Source organism: Chrysemys picta, chromosome 1 (assembly GCF_011386835.1).
Source record: "Chrysemys picta bellii isolate R12L10 chromosome 1, ASM1138683v2, whole genome shotgun sequence".
Classification (NCBI taxonomy): Eukaryota; Metazoa; Chordata; order Testudines; family Emydidae; genus Chrysemys; species Chrysemys picta.
The window spans coordinates 304,705,190-304,727,627 of record NC_088791.1 but is presented as its reverse complement, the minus strand read 5'-3'; the positions used below and the strand labels follow the sequence as shown (position 1 = coordinate 304,727,627).

General features: G+C 41.0%; 1 protein-coding gene across 12 annotated transcripts in view; it reads left to right on the top strand.

Moving 5' to 3' along the window:
- NBEA (neurobeachin) overlaps window positions 1–22,438 on the top strand; it is an 823,962-nt gene that overhangs the window by 449,815 nt on the left and 351,709 nt on the right. For all 12 annotated transcript variants that reach the window (XM_065581345.1, XM_065581343.1, XM_065581347.1 and 9 more), the window contains 2 exons: window positions 382–490; window positions 4,534–4,700. In XM_065581345.1, coding sequence (XP_065437417.1) covers window positions 382–490; window positions 4,534–4,700 — 276 coding nt within the window. The remainder of the gene's footprint in view (window positions 1–381; window positions 491–4,533; window positions 4,701–22,438) is intronic.

The window sequence follows — 22,438 nt, the reverse complement described above, 5'->3', positions numbered from 1 at the left end:
TGAAATACCAGTAACAGTTAAGCAGTCGTTCCAATAAAAAAATGTTCCTGTATTCATGCTATATTTGTGGTTGCAGTCTCACTATAAGCAGGTCCAAAGTACACTTCTGTAAGCAGTGTTTCCTTTAGTTAGCTAGCTGATACTAAACTCACTGCATAAGGCCTCTTTCATTGTAGAGAGTTTTCTCTGTGTTTTCCCAAATACATGAAATTACAATGAACTCCTCTGAAAAAGTTAAATTATTAATGTAAACTAATTTAGCAATTATATTTCATTTGGTAAATGTTAAACTTTTTCCATTCTAAGGCAAGCTTATTGAAATAATTTATTTGAAGAAAGTCAAATATGAAGATGGATTTCAAGTGTTTTATTTTGTTTTAGATTATTATGTCATGCAATGAAAGACCACATAGTGCGTGTTGCAAATGAGGCGGAGTTTATTTTGAACCGACAAAGAGCTGAAGATGTACACAAACATGCCGAATTTGAGGTAAGCTCAAGATTTGATGAATTCCTGCTTTTCTGTTTTCACTCAGCCATCACTTAGACTGTAACCTCATACAATAAAGATTTTTTTTTCAAGAGAGAGAGAAATTTACATTTAAGGCATTTGAAAGCCAGTTTTTAAAAGCTTTGGTAAATGTCAAACACAAGGAACTAGTTTCTTCTCATCCCTTCACTGAAATGCATGAAAATATTTACAGCTTGAAGAAACCCCTTAATCAGAATGCCTACTAACTTGATATGGCAGATCTTTAAGGTTCACAAAGAACTTGTCTGATTTTATTGCAAGTAGTAAAAAACAAACAACATTTAATAGTGAAATTATTTTTGCTGGATTTTATCAATAGAATGTGAGTTTTGTGTATAATAAATAAAACTAAAGGATAGCACACTTGAGGTGCTTTAAGAAAAATAATAAATATTGATCTGTAAATAGTATAGTATTTTCACTACCAATACCAATACTTTCTAGTGTTTTTTCATCTTATTTACCAGGTATAACTTATAAATTGGAAGATATTAAGTATCTTTTCTACTTGCTAAGCTAATAAGAATAAGTAATTACTGGAGATAGGCTAATATATGAAATGTCTATTGTCTTTAATTTTGGAAGATGAAAAGCAGGAGCTGGATCCTGTAACTCTTACTAATGTGAATAATCCTTACTAACAGAAGTAGTACATAGTGAATCATTCATTTCTTCAGTAAGGAATGTAGCATATAACCCACTATAGTGTTTTAAAGTATTTTGTAGCAAAATACTGTACAAATATTAAAGACTATTTTAAAAAGTGTATTTAAATGAATGTTTGAACTTTTTCCCCCTTTATTTACATAGAATTTCTCATTTTCCTGTTTAAATATATCTTTTGATATATTTGAGAACTTTTGATACAACAATGTTAAAAAATCTTTTTGTTTAACATGGTTTTATCAGGCAATATGTTTTGATATTAAAAAAGCTTATCTATGATATTTCAATATATAGAAATTTTGATTATTCCTGTTTTTGCCTATGTGTATATGTTTGTGTGTGTATATGCTCATATATAAAATACCGTAATACACAAAAGCATGTTTTAATGTTTGGGTAGCATGGCATTAGAATTAGGTTTGATTGATTTGGTAGCCTTGAAGATAATAAATAGCTGTATGAACATATTCATCTGTCAGGGAATGCCAACAAGCACCTTTTGGCAAGACATAGAAGCCAGTAATCTCAATTTTGATGAGGTTTTTATCTCATCGAAGCAGCTCTCTAAAACCTACACTTTGATGTACTAGTTCTTGTGCTCCTTGACCTAGCAGAAAAATATAAGACACAGAGATATCTTGTTGTCATTTTGAATACATATAACCTTTACTTCATTTTGTCAGGCCAGACAGCAGACACTTGTCAGATGGGATTGCAACAACTTTATTACCAAACATATACTGGATATTTTGAGCTTAGATAAAATCACATTTACAATTAAGTGTATGTCAGAGTGAAGTTTCATATTGCCTCAACAATAAATAACATTTGATATTTATCAGGGCATCATACAGTAACCTAAAATGACAATAGAAGATTGAGTTATCTGCTCTTTGAAGAATATGTTGAGGTATAAGATCTGTCAGAACTCTAGACGACATGAGAAAATTCAATTAACTTCCAGCTTCTGTTAGCAAATAAGATTTAGAATATTAACTAAATTCCCTAAAGGAACAGCCTTAAGTCAATCTTATTTTCTAGTAAGGAAACCAAGACATTTCTCTCTAACATTTTTTATTATACTTATTGTCTTGTGAAAAACCTGAGAAATATGTTTGAAATGGACAAGAAAAAAATCTCTAAGTAAATAAAATAAAAAAATTAAATGTAATCATGTACCAGTATGAATCTTAGATATACCTAAAATAAGATGGTGCTTAGAGTCTGAAACAATTTTACATTTTGATGTTGTAATAATGTTCCCTAGGCATCATATAATATTAGCATGCATCCCACTTAAAAGATGTGTGAAAGTTTTTTACCATCTACTGCATTTTAAATTATAAATCAGTTTTATTTTATTTAACAATATTTAAATGTATTTTATTTTGTAAATATTTGATTATTTTGAGCGTGCTAATTATTGTTCACTGCAGGAAAAAAGTGAATGGGTATTTTACCAGTCAAGTAATCACACTTTTACCTCTCAGACTTCAATTGTATCATTACTGATGCAACTATTTGACTAAAGTTATATAGTGACACAGTGTGGGTGCATGTGGGTGTGTAGATGTAAGCATAAGGGATTGTAAAGTTAACACTAGTCAATTTTGTCTTATGACTATGGCTATTATTGAAAGAGTCCAGTTTTTCCAGAATGATTGCTTCCAGTTAACATTCATTTTGTTAGCCTCTGTAATTGTTCAGGAAGAAAAATGAAAATTTAATTTTACTGTCCAATGAGCTGGTGAAATATTAACCTCATTACTGAGGCACATCATTGTACTAATTGGTGCTTCCCTGTACATGAAGATAAATTGAAAAAATGAATTAACCCCTTGAAAGTAATGTAATTCCTGTCTGAAATAGATGCCTTTTAGTAATAGTTTTAAATACAGTAGATGGACATAGTTAAAATCTTACCAAGTACTGCCATTTTCTGTAATAAAAACACTAGTCTATAGAAGTATGCACACCTGAATTCATGAAATGCAATAAGATGTCTCCAGTACAATGTTAGCTTAATTGCAACTGCTGGTATAATAAATATTATATAGTATTTTGTTTAGGTAGTATTAAATCTTTGTTGAATTTGTTCTAAAATGGGAAACAATCAATTGTTATGGAATGCATAAACTTAAGAACACCTAATTCAAAATGCAGGATTTTATTCAGAAATGATCATTGCACGCACACACATTAAATAACCAACACAATTTATTTGAAATAATTTGAGAATAATGTAGTTTTTTATGATATATCTCTGTAAAAAAACTGTGATATTGTTTTTTTTTTAATCGCCATAGACAGGTTTGCCCTATTCAGACTTTTCAAACAGATCCCTACTAAAAGGAGTATTGAGAATTTGAATGCAGTCTCTTTTTGAGACTAAAGTAGAGAAATGTATAATTCTGTATGCTACAAAGAGAACAAAGGTATTAGAAGATAGAAACTAAAGTTAACAGTGTTTCGATAATGGAATCTTTTTCACAATCAGTCTATAAAGGAAACGGCAGTAATTATTGAAATTCCTTGAGAGATGGATTTTGAAAGCAACATGATCAAATAATTATTTCTAGCTTTATTTTCAGTTTCAAGTATTTCTGATAGATTTTTTTTTAATCCATTTTCACTTTTTCCAACTGTTTTTACTTGTATGTATCTTGTGGTGTTTTTTCCATGTTGTAACATATGGAGATTAAGGAAATAGACATTTAATTTCAAAGGTAATGGAGATCCACTTTAAGATCCATAATTATAAAAGTACGGAACTTGTGAACTATTAAGATCTTGAGTTGTAGATCTTACTACACTTAAAAGTCAAGCTAAGTCTGTCTGGTACAGTGCTGTAGCTTTCTGTATGCAATATTGAATAAGAAATTCCAGAGTATAATGTATTGTATAAGGCATTAATTGGCAAATAATTTATAATGATCTAAAAAAGAGGCCATATTTTAAGACATAAGCAAAAAGAAGCAGAGTTACGTGTGTTTTCACTGTAATTCTGCATTTCCTCACTTTTGATGGCTTAATTTCTCAACCTTAACATAGCATTAATCCTCTTATTTTCCCCTGGAGGAGGGATCAACACAACCAGTGCAAGTAAGGAGTATAAAAATGGATATTGTGTTTCTGTTTAGACTTTATATTTCTGTGAATGGTAAGGTGCTTCTTATTTACGTAGAAATGCTGAGTTTGGTGAGAACAGAGGTGACGAAGATGTAGGTAGAAAGGAGAATTTAGATATACGAAAATCACTCCTAAGCAACTTGTAGGCACTTCCTAAATTATTCTATTTACTATTCACTTTTTTTTTTTTTTTTTTTAATTTTTAGTCACAGTGTGCTCAATATGCTGCTGATAGAAGAGAGGAAGAAAAGATGTGTGACCATCTTATAAGTGCTGCTAAACATCGTGATCATGTTACAGCCAATCAACTGAAACAGAAGATACTGAATATCCTAACAAACAAACATGGTGCTTGGGGAGCAGTCTCTCACAGGTAAGCTGTAATCATGAATGTGTAATTATAAACATTTGTTTCAAAATTTAAAATGAATCAGCCATTTTCGTACAATTGAAAATTGGATGTGCTGATGGTGGGAATCATTTCAAGAGAACTTTTGTCTTCTTTATATGTTTTTTTTCCCCCTCAAAAGCCTTCCTGTGGGGCGATTCCTCTTCTAGTACATGATGTGCAGATGCAATGCTCTCCATAGCCCATCAACACAGTATTTTATTAAAATTTGTTTTAGATAATTTGTAGATACTTATGCTTGTTCATCATGTAGCACTATTATTTGTATTCCAGTAGGGCCTAGAGGCCCCAACCAGGATCGGGCTAGCTGCTGTATGAACAGGTAGTGAGAGACAGTCCCAGTCCCAAAGACATTACAATGTAAATAGAAAAGAGAGATGAAAGGTGGGAGGAGGCACAGAGAGGAAAAATGACTTGTTTAAGCTCGCATGGAAGGTCAGTGGTAGAACAAGGAATAGAACCCAGCTCACCTGTCTATTGCCCTATCAAACTATTTCTGTATAAATAATCAATATATACTTTGATACAATACATTGGTAAATCTTTATCCTCACATTCGAACATAAAGGTCAATACCTAGTGTGTGCAACCAAACTCTGCAGGCACAAGTCACACATATGCACATGTGTATCCAAGCGTATCTCATGCCCAAGTTGGGTGTGAGAAAAGTGCATGCTCACTTCTGCAGACATATTTTGAAAATTTGGTTCAAAATATAATAATACTAAATTATCTGTTCTTTAATTGACAATATAGTAAATGGAGATTCTAATATATGTTCTAGGGACTTAGAGTTAAGCCTCATTAGAATATTATATAACCATAATTATTAAGGTATCTAATGAATGCTATGTATATTATTCTCACCCTATTGTCACTATGTTTGCATGTGTATCATTTATTTTCAAGTACATAATGGAGGAATCAACACAACCAGTGCAAGTAAGAAGTAAAAAAACAGATGTTGCATTTCTATTTAGACTTAGTAGTTCTGTGAATGGGAAGGTGCTTCCTATTTAACTAAAAATGCTGACTTTAGTGAGAACAATATACAGCAGTTTATATTTTTTAAAAAAGTAAGGTGTAATTTTGGGCTTATTGACCTTAAGTTTTCCTTTAAATTCCCTGCTCAAAATGAGGTGGGTTTCAATTCTGTTGAGTTCTGTGAAAAGCAACTCAAGTTGATGTTACAAATCTGAGCTGATGCTATTTGCACAGCTGTAGGCCACCATCTCCAGAAGCCATGAGACAGTTGTCTTCTTGGAAGTGATAGGTGATCTACCATTTCCTCCTGAGGCCAAATAGCTTCTCTCCTGGGTTTTGGCATGGAGCAGTGGTTGCTCCCCTAATCTACAGTTTTAGGTTTACCAGGTAAGGGTCACTGTCCCTCCCTCAAAGCCATAATAGTCACTGGGGAACCAGGAGGGGCTTGACACCTCCCAGTCTGGCAGCAGATACGGGAAAATGTTCCACTGCCAGTGCCTGGGGCATAGAACTCTCCATAAGTCTTTACATGGTAGCAAGGGATTCCACAAATATACTCTCTAGCTGCTACGGGCTAACTGGCATGCCAGGTAATTCCTAATACAAAGTTGCTAGGGAATACTTAGGGCTTCCTTAGCTACCATAATATGGTTTATGGGATGTCTAGACCTGTGTTGTCAGTGTAGCATTTCTAATGGCAAAAGTTTTTCCTCAGTTCCCAATGCAGAATGAAAAACTTATTTCCTGAAGATCTTTTGTATTTGAAAGAGGCCCTGACACTACACATAGGGAGTAGGCAATTGGCCCAAGAAGCAGCATGTGAAAGAAACCTGTCCACTGGTTCCACACAATAAAACTTATGGCAGCTCCAAGAGGTTTGGCATCTAGATGCATAAGGAAGTGCTTTTAAGGAGTGGATATGATTCCTGGAAGCTTGGATTCTCTAGAACCAAGCTAGCCTCATGTTTAGTATGTATAATACATGTCCAAAGACTATTTTAAAGGTCTTTAGCACAAATGGTTTTGGTATGAAAGTAAGATCTGGTTTCATGGTGTGTGTCTCAGATGTAGAATAGATACAAGTTTTATTGTGTTTGGAATCCAATATAATAAATTCTTCTTACCTTACATCTTCCCAGTTTTTGTACCCCTGCATATGCTGCCTTTGGAGAAAGCAACCACCAATCGTTGATATGCTTACTCTTGGGTTGCCAGAGTGTTAGCTGTCAGTTTTTTTGATAATAGAACACAGAATGAGGTTGAATACTGGAAGCACCACGAGGAAAAATGTGAACAATGAATGACTACTGTCTTAGGATTCAGAAAGGGCAGACAAGATTTCCAAAGAATAGGATAAGAAAAGCCTAGACAAATTGCTTTTGAAGTTTGATGCTTCAAGATTGAGTGAACTTTTGTATTTACAAAGTATGAATGTTGAATATATTAACATAATCTGTCTTTGAAAGGTCTGAAAAACAAGAATAAGTATGGATAAACTCAATAATATGCCACATAAAACATTTCAGTTATGCTAATTGCACTCTACAAAGAGTAGACCATGATTAGCATTAAAAGTAGCCATAAAATCAGAAGTGAGTTGCAGTTCAGATTACCTTTTGCATAGCTTCTTACTGTAGGCAACTTACATTAGTAAGCATTTACTTGACTACTCCACTAGAGAGAATAAGTTCCCACAAGCATGGGTAAAGATTATGTAACCTAGCACTGCTAGTCTGAGAACTAATTTACTCAACAATACCTTTCTGCTTTACCTATATGAGAGAAATAATATATTTTTGGAAATCATTTATATTATATTGCTTAACGCCTCTTAAAGGCTGTAAGTAATATTTAAGTATCAATTTTATCTTTTTCCACTTCACAAATAGATGTTTTTAACTCCAGTTTTAGTACAGGCAAAATTATTTTCTTTCCTTCCGTATTGGTATATTGACGAACTCCATTGCATCAAAAGGAAAGTATTGTAGGATCATGAATAAATAGCATTTGTTTGGTTTTTTTCTTTACATTTCCCTGCCACAAAATAGTAGATTTTTTTTAATAAGAATCTATTCAGTATTTTTTTATACCTTCTATTTGTAGCTTTAAAAAAAAAAAAAAGTTACTGCTTTTCCTCAGATGTGGTGAGTTTACTTTCAGGTATGTTCATCATGGCGGATCCAGAGCACATGAAGAACTCTAGGTTCAAGTTATGGTCTAAATCTTGACGTTAAATATCCATCAGAGGCATTTTGAAAGTAGCTGTTTGATGTTCTCATGGGGATTGCAGTAATGAGAAAGTAGTCATTTAAAAAAAGAGTTCAGAAAATCAATTTGTTTGAAGCTGACCTCTACCTAGATTTAACAGACTTTACTAGGTAATACATACACAAACTGGATTTAGGCTTTTTTCTATTTACAACCACCTTTGGTAATCTTGGATACCAGACACATATTAATCATTAATGTTGTAATGCAGGATTGTCAAACTTGTTCTGTAGTGAGGACCACATTACCTTTTCACTTAGGAGCTACAGGAGAAAAGTATTCCCTGACAAGAGGCTAATTTTAGTCCTCTCTAGCTGCAGAATGTGCCTCCCTAGAGATCAGAGTTAAATAAAGCAAATAAAGACAATTACTACATTTTGTGGAACCTCTCTTCTTCAGTCCATTAATGCAGCACTAGGGCTATTCATCCTCCAAATCTACTCTCTGTCTCTCGCACACACACACTCACCTTCTTTTCTCTGCTCATTGGCATCCTCTCCCACTTTCTCAACCTCCCGTTCCTCCCTTTTCTCTCTTCCTCCCTCTTCCCCTGGGGCATTCCCCTCTGAGTGCTTGTTCATTGGAAGGGGAAGGGCTGAGGGAGGGAAGCACTTCTCTGAACCTGTGGGACTTGGCAACTACAGAAGCAGGAGGAAGATGATTTAAAGATTCCTCCTCTGAGCCAGATATTGATGGCTCACAGCAAGAGGGACTGGAACGCAGAGAAAAGGCAGGGGATGGTCGGGGAAGGAACCTTCCGTAAACTCAGGCTCTGAGGCATTCTGGAACTGTCACCACCTGTGTGGCTGTTACCAAGGGGAAAGACAGGAACACTGAAGTGCCTGTGCCTAACCCTGCTCAAGCTCTCTCCTAAACTCTTCCCAGCCCGTCTAACTTGAGCAGGGAGCCAGATGTGGTCCTGATCCATTTGTTAATTGCAGAGGGAGCTGCAGACCAGAAGAAACGGTTCTGGAGCCAGTTCCAGCCCTCATGAATCTCTTGGCTTTTATGGAACATATGATGCTGCAGATTTTGCAGATAATTCAGCAACTACTCCAGTGACAGGAAAATACTATTTTGGATTGCATAACTTGGACCTAACCCTAGAGATTCAAGCCAAGAACTTGAGGTCTTTTGGAGGAAAGATCCACATTTTTAGTTCTAGAACTGATTCTATCATAGCAAAAAGATAAAGACACAGTTTTTCTCCTTTTCACCTTTCATCTAATGTAATGGGATTGGATCATTCTCATCATAAAAATATGAGATCAGCATATATCACGTGGGCGTCAGTCCTGGCAGTTCCAGTATTTCTTAGTTTATTTCTAGCTTCCTTCCAGAATGCTAATTCCTTCATTCTGAACACCTTCTGAATTTTTGGTGCTTACCTAAAGAGAATCTCTAATTTTTTTAGGGTTTTCTTTCCCTAACTGCGGGGACATTGTAATACATCTCCCTGCTTCAGTTAAATACTTTAGTTGTCATCAGATTGTGCCTCAGGACATTTGATCTACTAGTATCATACTTTTCCATGTCTCCTTTTGATATGCCTGCTTCATTTGGTGCTGTAGGACATGTAACACATCTCTCTGGAACATCAGATAATTGTTAATGAACAGGCAGGGTGAAAATCAGGGGTAAAACCTCTTCTCCTTTGTCCGCTCCCCCCAAGGGAGTGTTTGCTGGGGCTTTTCTCCTACACATAGTTTCTCTTACAGAGGTCAGTATCATGCTTACCACGTTTCCCCCAACTCTGCAGTGTGTCTGGGCATGCAGAGAAGCCTGTTCCTCTCTACAACTTCGCCTCAGGCTACAGTCTACTCAAAATTGTGTCTGTCTGGCTTTCAGTCCAAGGACCCCCTCTCTGCCAGGGAAGGGGGCTCAGATTTCAGACAGCAGCTGAATGGGAATTGTGTCTTCTGATCATCAGCCATAAAATCTTGCTCTGCCAGGGAAAGAGGCTCAGACTCTGAAAGGCGGGATTGAGTCTCTCTCTCCACCCATCCCCCACTTCACGGGGTGGCTCCACATGAAAGCCCTAGGAGCACTTCAGGCTGTCTGTGATCAGGAGAGAGGCACATGAGGATTTCACTCCCCATGAAGCTGCACCTTCATGGGATTACAGGGTGGAAAGTGAAAAATCCATTTCCATGTTCAAAATCTTCCTGAGTAAAGCCATGAGAGGTACTGGGTTGCTCCTACAGTACTTAGCTGAGTCCTAGACCGCCTGAGAGAGCAGGTAGGCAGCCTGTCAGGCTCCTGGGGACATCTAACGAGCTACTTCCACGGTCAAGGTATGTGTAGCAGTACCTCTCCTCTGTTGTGTGGTCCCTGTGCCAGGATGGATAGTGGACTACTTCCTCCCCTGTAAACAGCCAGGAATTGCACATGCACAGACAAAAGTCCACCACCACCTACAAGTCTTTTCCAGGACAGGATATCAGTTGGTGGCTTGTAAGGAACTCAATATTAATAAAATCTCCTCCTCTTCAAGTACTGTTAGGTACATGTTTTCCTGTTGATGGCTCTTTTGAGGGTGTCATAAGATCCAGATAAGGACATCTGATTAAACCAAATATTAAAGTTAAAACTTTTAATATAAAACAAAGAAATGTTATAATAATTGTAATATAAAACAAAGAAATGTCGTACATTTTGGTAGCATAAGGTTGATACAATGCAAAGCTAGGTGTCATTCTTGGATAACATCCAATGCCCCTTTGTGGGCAGGTAGTTTCAACGACATGTTGAAAGTCAACCCAACTGTCATTCTAGACCCTTGCATACTCACTATAGAAGCAAGCATTCTTGGAAGACAAATTTCCAAAATCTCACCATAATCATCCTTTCAGTTCATTTCAACGCCTCTCTTAAAAAAAACCCCAGAAACATGGCCATATGGGGCTGGACTAGTGGTCCATCAAGCCCAGAATTCTGTCTTATGATCATGACCAGTACCAGCTGCATAAGTGTAAGGTGCAAGAAACCATGTAGTGGACAATTATGGTACTCACGGAGGCACTGTCCTCCTACTTCCCATTAGGGGTTGGCTTATGTGTAACTTTAGTGCCCTCGTGGCCAAGATGAAGTCTGCTCTGCAGGCAGCTCTGGCCAAAAGAAGGTGCGCACAGGAATGCAGCAGGAGAAATCCCTTCCGCCCCAGTTGCATTTGTTCCAACCCCCCAGAGTGAACACACACACCCACCCACAGGAAAAATACAATGGATATAACAAGGGAAATATTTATTTACAGAGGGATGAGAGGAGAAAAACAACAAGGGGAAATATAAGGGAGGGTAAAACAGGGTTGCATCCAAACCAAGGCCCCACAGGCCCAGTAGTAGCACAGTCTGGAAGGGCAGACACAGAGTAATGTGTCTGCACACAGAGTTCAGGAGTCCTGAGCAAAGTTCCAGTCCAGTGGTGAGTTTTGGGTGCTCCTGGTCATCTTCGGCGCCAGTGAACTTTCCCCAACAAACCCCTCCAGTGCCCTCTTCTGCCGCTCTCTGCAAAGCCACACAGAGCGACCAGCTCCCCACTTAACTATCTAGCAATCTCCCTCCTTGTTCCCAATGCAGAGTCCCAAGCTCCAGTACTCACAGCCCCATGCAGCTCTGGGCAGCAGTAATACTGGGTCCAGCTCCTGCCTGTCCTTCTCGGGCAATTCCTTCCTGGCCCAGTGCTCCTCCTGGCTCCTGTCCTGGGGTGTCCCCGATCGGCCCTGTCCATCTCAGGCCTCGGGCAGGTTCTCCCTGCTTCACTTTTCCAGGGCCTGCAGGCTGCCTCCCCATCTCCTTGGAGCTCCAGCACTGCCCCCTGGAGTTTCCCTCCTTTTTTTCTTACTCTCCCCCTCTCCCCTAGGAAAAAGATTTAAAGGGGCCATGCTCTCTAAACCCCAAAGGGGTTACATATGATTGAGGCATGACTGCTTATATCCTCTCTGAAACCAGGGAGTAACCAGACGTCAAAGCTTCTCCATGGCAATGGAAATAAAGTCCTGGGTAGAGAACGATCTGCTGCCTTTCAAGACAGTTCACATAAAGGATACAGAAAAGAGGAAGAGGGATAGCAGAAGTTCTCTCGTAGTCCTCCACTGATCCAGAAGGCACATTAGACTTGTTAGCCAACACTGTACCTGCAGAAAACACCAGACCTCTTGAATCAGGGACTCCTTCATTCAGACTGGGAACAACTACAGTTAACAGCCGGGGTTTCGGAAGAGGAAGTATAGTTCAGCATGGATTCTTCATTAACCTCCATTGAACCAGGATATTTCATTCATTGGTTTGATGACATTTACAGTTCTGGTGTGAGGAGAAATAGAAAGCTGTTTGAGGCAGGGACTGTCTCTTTGTTTGTGCAGTGTTCAGCACAATGGGGTCCTGACTTCTAGATGCTGTTGTAATACAAATATAATAATCCCAAAGTTCTGGTGATCTTGGCTACACTAGAGTTTGTCCAGGAGGATTAGTTGATGTCCTACAGCCCAGCACTATAGAAATGTGGGTACCAGCCAAGGCAGCATTTTCTAGCCCAGCACATTGGATCCTCTGTGGTGCAGCGACGACTCATTGGCGCAGCGCCTCCTGCTGGTTGTCCAGGGAATTAGCTCTTTTCCACCTCCAGATCGCCTCTGCCAGCTGATGTCTCACCCACCGCAGGCCCCCGTGTCCCTCCCAGACCCCGTGCCCCCCTGCTCAGGGGTTCTGCCCACTGCAGTACCCCCTCTCTCTAGGTCTCCCCTCCCCAGGGAACCCCCAAATACCCTATCCGTACCTTGCCTCAGTGGCTATTGCCAGTCTCCATCTAGCCCCCGCTCACTGGGGTAGACTGCAGTCTGTATACCATTCATCATCGCCAAGGTTGATTGGACCTGCTGCCTCTGCCTACCCTGGGCTGCGTCTCTGCAACCCCAGTATCCTTCTTAGCCTTTAACAAGGCCTGCAGCCTGGGGGGTTTCCAGGCTGGAGCTCCCCAGCTCCTTTGGCCTTCCCCCAGCCCTGCTCCACTATAGATACCCTATTCTAAGCTCCCCAGCAGCCAGACCATCTCCCTCCACAGTTAGAGAGAGACTGTTGAGCTCTGGCTAGCAGCCCTTTTATAGGGCCAACTGCGGCCTGATTGGGGTGTGACCCAGGTGCGGCTGCTTCCCCAATCAGCCCAGGCTTACTGGTTCCCTGCCACAGCCCTCTTACAGGCTGATTTAAGCCCTTCAGGGCATGAGCGGGGTTACTGCCCCACTACACCTCCAATTTGAGTATCGGGCTAAGTTTAATCACATTGACAACTTAGACAAGCCAGGCCTTTCTAATCACCTCCTAAGGACAAGTTTTGGAATTAGTTACCATATCCTTACAAGAATCGCACTGCTTTTGTCATGAGAAAAAGGTTATTCTTCTAACTCCAGAAACCTTTCTTTTCAAGGTAAGTTTTCTTTTCTACCATGGCAGGGAGATAGCTCTCCCATCATTTTGTTCTAACCCTTGGAAAGTTGTGGCATAAAAGGGCATTCCTAGAGTTCTAAAGATATATCTCAAGCATGCGGAATACATATGCCAGTAGTACTCTGTTCATCTCATATCCAAAATGCCAAGGCCTTAGGGCTTCAGAGTTGCTGCAAGAAAGATATTAAAATTCTGCATCAGCTGGCATGCAAGGCATCTTGGAAACTATTCACAGAAGTGCCTAGAGGCATTGAGGAGAAAAGTGTATGAGCCTCATCTGAGGAAGATTTGTGAAGTAAGTTACCATTCCTCTGCAAGGACATCCTTTGGGAGGAAGATGCTCTGGGTTGGTGCCCACATAACTCCTTAGTTTTAGCTCTTTCTTTATATGGGGGAACTGTCATACCTGTCAATTATTCCACTATAATAATTAAACTCTGTTTATTCTTTCCCTCCCTACTTCTGGGATTCACTCCTGGCTACTTCCCATGAGTAACAAATGAGGAGAGAAGCTGTGCAATAGAAAGTGAAATTTCTTACCTGATAATTTTCTTTCTGTTAGCAGCTTCTCTCTGATTTAAACCCACCTTTGTAGTTTAGCAAATAACAAAAATACAAATTAAAAATGGTCTATAAAGGAAGATGAAGACATATATATATTTTTAAGGTTAATTTAATACATCATATCAAGGTGTCTTAATGCTGATAATTTGTTGCTGGAGTGTTTCTACAGCTGTGTTAGAACTCTTCTGGTGGCTGGAACTTAAGTCTTGGAGCCTCCAGATACAACATTAGACAGTCTCCAAATACAGGTGGGGGGCATTAGTCCATGAGTAATTAATTCTGAGAGAAGCTGCTAACAGAGAGGAAATTATCAGGTAAGACATTTCTCAATCCTTTCCAACATATTTTTTCTGTAAAGCCTTAGGGATTGCAATCCTGGTGCTTCTGTAAAGCCTTAGGGATTGCAATCCTGGTGCTTTTAAACAAAATCGCATCTAGTATTGAAAATACTCCCTTGAATTGGTGATAGGGGCTGGGAACATGCTGTGCTGGCCACTCTGTGCTAATATCCTTAATCATTTTCTTCAGATTTTCATCCTGAGCTGTTGCTTTGGCAATCACAGCTCACATTTCATCTGAGACTGGATAGGTCTTTTTAAATCAAATTGGAATATACAGTGACTAGCACTGGACTTTGCTCCACTCTACTTTTGTCAAATGCTCTAGAGGGTATCTGCAGCCTCTCTCAGGTTTGTATTAGATTGGCAAATCATATATTTGTAATTGAAAAAATAATCTCTATATTCTCAGGGGGGTGGTTGCCAGTCCTTTTTGGCAATGGTAATAAGTGGTTTATGGGCAATTTCAGCTAACACCGGTCTTCCATAAACAAAGACCTGAAACATTTTACGCTCATGGAGTAAGGCCAAAGCTGCCTCTTCCTCTGAGACTCCGTTTTTTGTTTTTGGTTTTTGGTTAGTACCCATGACTCATAAGCCTCTGTTCTGCAGTTTTAACCATAAAGCTGTAAGAGGACTGTGCCAGTACCCTCCTTGGAGGCAACTGTGAACAACTTAGTTTTGCATTTTCCACCATAGTACCTCAGGACGGTGGCCTGTGTAACTCCTTCAATTTCTCAAAATCTTTATTAAGTTTAGCATCCCAAGTCCATTAGGTTGCTGGTTTAAGCAGCTAGATTAGGCACAAATTTCCATACATAGTTTTCCATTCCATCTTTGTATCCCTTCCTTGTCTGTTGGGGCAGGCATGTTGATGATAGCCTCAGCCTTACTGTGAACTACCTGTATACCTTGCTGTATTAACGTCTCTCCCAGGTATGTTGTTTCCATTACACATAATTCATATTTTTGTTTGTTTCACTTTAGTCTGAGAGTTCTGGCTCTTTCCAAAGCTACCCAGAATCTTTAGTTATGCTCTTCTATGTTTTTTTCCCAGATCAAAACATCTTCTATATAAACCCATATATCATCAAAAATCTGTTCTATTTGCCAGTGAAACCCTTTGGGTGCCAAATACAAGCCCGCAAAAACAGCGTCTCCCAAAGGGGGTGTTGAATGTGCACATGTGTGTGCACTGTTTTTCTAAGAGCACCTGCTGATGTATTCAGTGTAGAAGGTTATTTGGCAACTGCCATTTCGATTCAAATTTCTCCCCTTGTAGCTAGTAGAAAATATTCCCTTTTTACACATGTATTTCTTTGGAGTCTATACATATGTGAACGTTTTAGTCTCTTTTTATACAATGACCTATGAGTGTACCCACTCTGTTGCTTCTTCAGCTTGCTGTATGATTCCCAGAGCAATGAGCCTATCCAGCTCCTGTTTTAGCCTCTGCCTTAGAGTGAGCGGAACTTTCCTATGGGCACGTGCTGTGGAACAGTTGGGCTCTTTGAGCTACATTCTGTACTCTCTTGAGAGCTTCCCTGTTCCCTGAAAGATGTCCTCAAACTCTTCTTCAATTGTTTTGGTCTCCTGCCTCTCCAAAGGGTGTACACTCTTGATGAGACCAAGGGCTTGGCCGAAATAAGGTTACCTTCTGATTGTCTTCCTTTCCATTGGCAGCCATTGCTTGCAGATAGAGTGAAGTGCTGTTTAAATCTCTTCATTCTCTTCCCCATTTCCAGGGTTTGTTTTGATGGAGCTTACAGCTGCTCCATTCTTCCACTGAGGTTATTTTCTTTCATTTCTGTTTATTCCTTTACAGTATCTTCTGCACACCACACAATCTTTAATGCATTTCCTCTCACTGCCTAGTATTTGGAAGCAGATCAGTCCTTTTTATTTCAAGACTGGCACAAAGAGATAAGCCTTACCAATATTCTCTCCTTCCAAGCTGTGAAAAGAGTAGCCCTACAGATCTCTGCCTTTACCTGCAACAACAAAAATCTAAATCTTTCTACCATTGACTTTATACAACTAACTACCAATATTTTTCATGGTAGCACTAATTTGGGAATCTCAAGATTTACTCTGGGGTAAGATAGCCAGCTACAAGGCAGTTCTTTTCCCATCTGAACATGTGGAAGGTGGCAGATGAAGAAAAGAAATATTAGCCCTTGACAACTCAGAGGCAGGAAAAGCTTCTGACATATAAGGAAAAACTTAAATCCTCATACAGTATTTCAGAGTGACAAACAACTCTCTGCCAACAGAAAGGCCAAGGTTCATGCTTAGCAAGTTACGCAAGAACTCTGCTCCTCCTTCAGTCCAGCAACAGGGAGAAGCATGTGCAGCAGTCTAGCTTCCGTCATATCAATGAATCTCTTCTGTTATTACTAGGACTTATCAAAGCTACCTGCCCCTTTCCATTACTGCCTCCTAATTCCTCTCCACTCTGGGACTTGGTGTGATTTTCTGGCATTCACACCAGGAGTTAAGTATCTTGCAACCATTTTTCTCACAGGTGCCCTCTTCTTTCTCCCTTTCCCCCCATAACAGAACTTGGTGGAAACCAATCAGGAGGCCTGGAAAATAATGCATTTTTCCTTAGGTATGCAAGCAAGATACCTAGTGCATCCCTTTTGGGCAATTTAAGGCTTTATTCCAGGGTAGGATTGTTTAACAGACCAAGGTATTGAGAAAGGTAAGATGTCTGTCTGACAGGATTTAAAGAATTAACTTCACATATGTAGGTGATACCAGAACATTTCTCTATTTCTTCATGGTCTCTCTTGCCTTTTCAGTTGCCATCCTTGTAAGCACTTTGTATGATGCAGACAAGTCTCCCATATTCTCCATATCTTGTTCAGTAGCTGAGGGAAGGAATGTGAAAAACAAGAAGCATAAATTGTGGGAAATCTCAAAAAGAAGGTCTTAAAATTCTAAGGCAGCAACTTATGCAGAAATGCAAATGTTTTAATTTATTCTGTGATTTTAAATGGATTTATTTGAACACTGCATTGTCCTCATTGTTATTTAGCACATGAAAATATATAAAGCTTAAGAAATTTCACATTTGTAAGAAGTGCCTAGGATTGTAGTAGCACTGTCACATTCTATCATTCTTTCTTTATTTAGATGCTGATTACAGTATCCAAATACCAAGCTATAGAAAATATTTTTCAAACAGTAACATCTGGCTCTTTGGCAGACTTCTCAGGCATTTGTGTTGGAATCATTGGAAATACCACATGATTAGACTGATGAGGAAATCTTTATGGGCTGCTTAGAGGCATTTTTTTCTTACTCTTGTACTTTTTTCATTTGAAACATTTTTATAATTTATTATTTGTCTAATTGTGTTCTCCCAAAATAATTTGAGGTCACTTGTTATGATTTTCATGTTTATAAATGGGAATAGAGTGAAAAGGGTAAGCTTAGCCAGGTTCATTTTAATTATTTTTAGGTAGGAAGGTAGAATGGTCTAGAGGTTAAACCTAGGACTAAGATTCAGAAGATTCCCATCTCTGCCTCATAGAATCATAGAATCATAGAATATCAGAGTTGGAAGGGACCTCAAGAGGTCATCTAGTCCAACCCCCTGCTCAAAGCAGGACCAATTCCCAGCTAAATCATCCCAGCCAGGGCTTTGTCAAGCCGGGCCTTAAAAACCTCCAAGGAAGGAGACTCCACCACCTCCCTAGGTAACGCATTCCAGTGTTTCACCACCCTCCTAGTGAAATAGTTTTTCCTGATATCCAACCTGGACCTCCCCCACTGCAACTTGAGACCATTGCTCCTTGTTCTGTCGTCTGCCACCACTGAGAACAGCCGAGCTCCATCCTCTTTGGAACCCCCCTTCAGGTAGTTGAAGGCTGCTATCAAATCCCCCCTCATTCTTCTCTTCTGGAGACTAAACAATCCCAGTTCCCTCAGCCTCTCCTCATAAGTCATGTGCTCCAGACCCCTAATCATTTTTGTTGCCCTCCGCTGGACTCTTTCCAATTTTTCCACATCCTTCTTGTAGTGTGGGGCCCAAAACTGGACACAGTATTCCAGATGAGGCCTCACCAATGTCGAATAAAGGGGAACGATCACGTTCCTCGATCTGCTGGCAATGCCCCTACTTATACAGCCCAAAATGCCGTTAGCCTTCTTGGCAACAAGAGCACACTGTTGACTCATATCCAGCTTCTCATCCACTGTGACCCCTAGGTCCTTTTCTGCAGAACTGCTACCTAGCCATTCGGTCCCTAGTCTGTAGCAGTGCATGGGATTCTTCCGTCCTAAGTGCAGGACTCTGCACTTGTCCTTGTTGAACCTCATCAGGTTTTTTTCGGCCCAATCTTCTAATTTGTCTAGGTCCCTCTGTATCCGATCCCTACCCTCTAGTGTATCTACCACGCCTCCTAGTTTAGTGTCATCTGCAAACTTGCTGAGAGTGCAGTCCACACCATCCTCCAGATCATTAATAAAGATATTAAACAAAACCGGCCCCAGGACCGACCCTTGGGGCACTCCGCTTGAAACCGGCTGCCAACTAGACATGGAGCCATTGATCACTACCCGTTGAGCCCGACGATCTAGCCAGCTTTCTATCCACCTTACAGTCCATTCATCCAGCCCATACTTCTTTAACTTGGCGGCAAGAATACTGTGGGAGACCGTATCAAAAGCTTTGCTAAAGTCAAGGAATAACACATCCACTGCTTTCCCCTCATCTACAGAGCCAGTTATCTCATCATAGAAGGCAATTAGGTTAGTCAGGCACGACTTCCCCTTCGTGAATCCATGCTGACTGTTCCTGATCACTTTCCTCTCCTCTAAATGTTTCATAATTGATTCCTTGAGGACCTGCTCCATGATTTTTCCAGGGACTGAGGTGAGGCTGACTGGCCTGTAGTTCCCCGGATCCTCCTTCTTCCCTTTTTTAAAGATGGGCACTACATTAGCCTTTTTCCAGTCATCTGGGACCTCCCCCGATCGCCATGAGTTTTCAAAAATAATGGCTAATGGCTCTGCAATCTCACCCGCCAACTCCTTTAGCACCCTTGGATGCAGCGCATTCGGCCCCATGGACTTGTGCACGTCCAGTTTTTCTAAATAGTCCCGAACCACTTCTTTCTCCACAGAGGGTTGGTCACCTTCTCCCCATGCTGTACTGCCCAGTGCAGCAGTCTGGGAGCTGACCTTGTTCGTGAAGACAGAGGGAAAAAAATCATTGAGTACATTACCTTTTTCCACATCCTCGGTCACTAGGTTGCCTCCCTCATTCAGTAAGGGGCCCACACTTTCCTTGATTTTCTTCTTGTTGCTAACATACCTGAAGAAACCCTTCTTGTTACTCTTAACATCTCTTGCTAACTGCAACTCCAAGTGTGATTTGGCCTTCCTGATTTCACTCCTGCACGCCTGAGCAATATTTTTATACTCCTCCCTGGTCATTTGTCCAATCTTCCACTTCTTGTAAGCTTCTTTTTTGCGTTTAAGATCAGCAAGGATTTCACTGTTTAGCCAAGCTGGTCGCCTGCCATATTTACTATTCTTTCTACACATCGGGATGGTTTGTTCCTGCAACCTCAATAAGGATTCTTTAAAATACAGCCAGCTCTCCTGGACCCCTTTGCCCTTCATGTTATTCTCCCAGGGGATCCTGCCCATCTGTTCCCTGAGGGAGTCAAAGTCTGCTTTTCTGAAGTCCAGGGTCCGTATTCTGCTGCTCTCCTTTCTTCCTTGTGTCAGGATCCTGAACTCGACCATCTCATGGTCACTGCCTCCCAGGTTCCCATCCACTTTTGCTTCCCCTACTAGTTCTTCTCTGTTTGTGAGTAGCAGGTCAAGAAAAGCTTTGCCCCTAGTTGGTTCCTCCAGCACTTGCACCAGGAAATTGTCCCCTACACTATCCAAAAATTTCCTGGATTGCCTGTGCACCGCTGTATTGCTCTCCCAGCAGATATCAGGGTGATTAAAGTCTCCCATGAGAACCAGGGCCTGCGATCTAGCAACTTCTGCTAGTTGCCAGAAGAAAGCCTCGTCCACCTCATCCCCCTGGTCTGGTGGTCTATAGCAGACTCCAACCACGACATCACCCTTGTTGCTCACACTTCTCAACTTTATCCAGAGACTCTCAGGTTTTTCTGCAGTTTCATACCGGAGCTCTGAGCAGTCATACTCCTCTCTTACATACAACGCAACTCCCCCACCTTTTCTGCCCTGCCTGTCCTTCCTGAACAGTTTATATCCATCCATGACAGTACTCCAGTCATGTGAGTTATCCCACCAAGTCTCTGTTATTCCAATCACATCATAGTTCCCTGACTGTGCCAGGACTTCCAGTTCTCCCTGCTTGTTTCCCAGGCTTCTTGCATTTGTGTATAGGCACTTAAGATAACTCATCGATCGTCCCTCTTTCTCAGCATGAGTCAGGAGTCCTCCCCCTTGCACTCTCCTGCTTGTGCTTCCTCCCAGGATCCCATTTCCCCACTTACCTCAGGGCTTTGGTCTCCTTCCGCCGGTGAACCTAGTTTAAAGCCCTCCTCACTAGGTTAGCCAGCCTGCTGGCGAAGATGCTCTTCCCTCTCTCAGTTAGGTGGAGCCCGTCTCTGCCTAGCACTCCTTCTTGGAACACCATCCCATGGTCGAAGAATCCAAAGCCTTCTCTCCGACACCACCTGCGTAGCCATTCGTTGACTTCCACGATTCGACGGTCTCTACCCCGGCCTTTTCCTTGCACAGGGAGGATGGACGAGAACACCACTTGCGCCTCAAACTCCTTTATCCTTCTTCCCAGAGCCACGTAGTCTGCAGTGATCTGCTCAAGGTCATTCTTGGCAGTATCATTGGTGCCCACGTGGAGAAGCAGGAAGGGGTAGCGATCCGAGGGCTTGATGAGTCTCGGCAGTCTCTCCGTCACATCGTGTATCCTAGCTCCTGGCAAGCAGCAGACCTCTCGGTTTTCCCGGTCGGGGGGGCAGATAGATGACTCAGTCCCCCTGAGGAGGGAGTCCCCGACCACCACCACCCTCCTCCTCCTCTTGGGAGTGGTGGTCGTGGAACCCCCATCCCTAGGACAGTGCATCTTTTGCCTTCCAATCGGTGGAGTCGCCTTCTGCTCCCTTCCCTTAGATGTGTCATCTAGTCCACTCTCCGCATTAGTACCTGTAGAGAGAACATGGAAACAATTGCTCACCTGTATTTCCATTGCTGGTGCATGGACGCTCCTCTTTCTCCTTCTGGAGGTCACATGCTGCCAAACCTCCTCACAATCCTTCTGTCCCTGCTGCGCCTGCTCTGAATCTTCAGAACATTGCGGCCGTAGAAGCATCTCCTGACGTCTGTCCAGGAAATCTTCATTTTCCCTTATGCAACTCAGAGTCGATACTCGTTTCTCCAGCCCTCGAACCTTCTCTTCCAATATGGAGACCAGCTTGCACTTTGTACAGACAAAGTTGCTTCTGTCCTGTGGAAGAAAGACAAACATGGCACAACCTGTGCAGGTTACAACAGCTGATGGCTCACCTTCCATATCACCGTCCTCTTAAGAGCTTCCTCAACTGTTGCAGGAACTACTCAGAGAAACCTGCAGATGAAAGCCTCAGTGAGCTCTCCCCAAGCGAACTCCCAGGCAAACTCCCGCTGTTAGCCTCTGCTGTTCGCCGCTCCAGCACTTGCACCAGGAAATTGTCCCCTACACTATCCAAAAATTGTAAGCTTATTTTTTTGCGTTTAAGATCAGCAAGGATTTCACTGTTTAGCCAAGCTGGTCGCCTGCCATATTTACTATTCTTTCTGCACATCGGGATGGTTTGTTCCTGCAACCTCAATAAGGATTCTTTAAAATACAGCCAGCTCTCCTGGACCCCTTTGCCCTTCATGTTATTCTCCCAGGGGATCCTGCCCATCTGCCCTCAGATTTCATATGAGTTTAAGCAGGTCATTTTACTTGTTTGTGCCGATTTCCTCTTTGATAAAACAGGTATACTACTGTCTGTTTTACTTCTGAGAGGTATTGAGATTAAATCCTTCCAATCAATATAACACTTAAAGATATTTGGTTGGAAGATGCTGATGTATGCAAATTATTATTTATTTTAATTGGTATGTA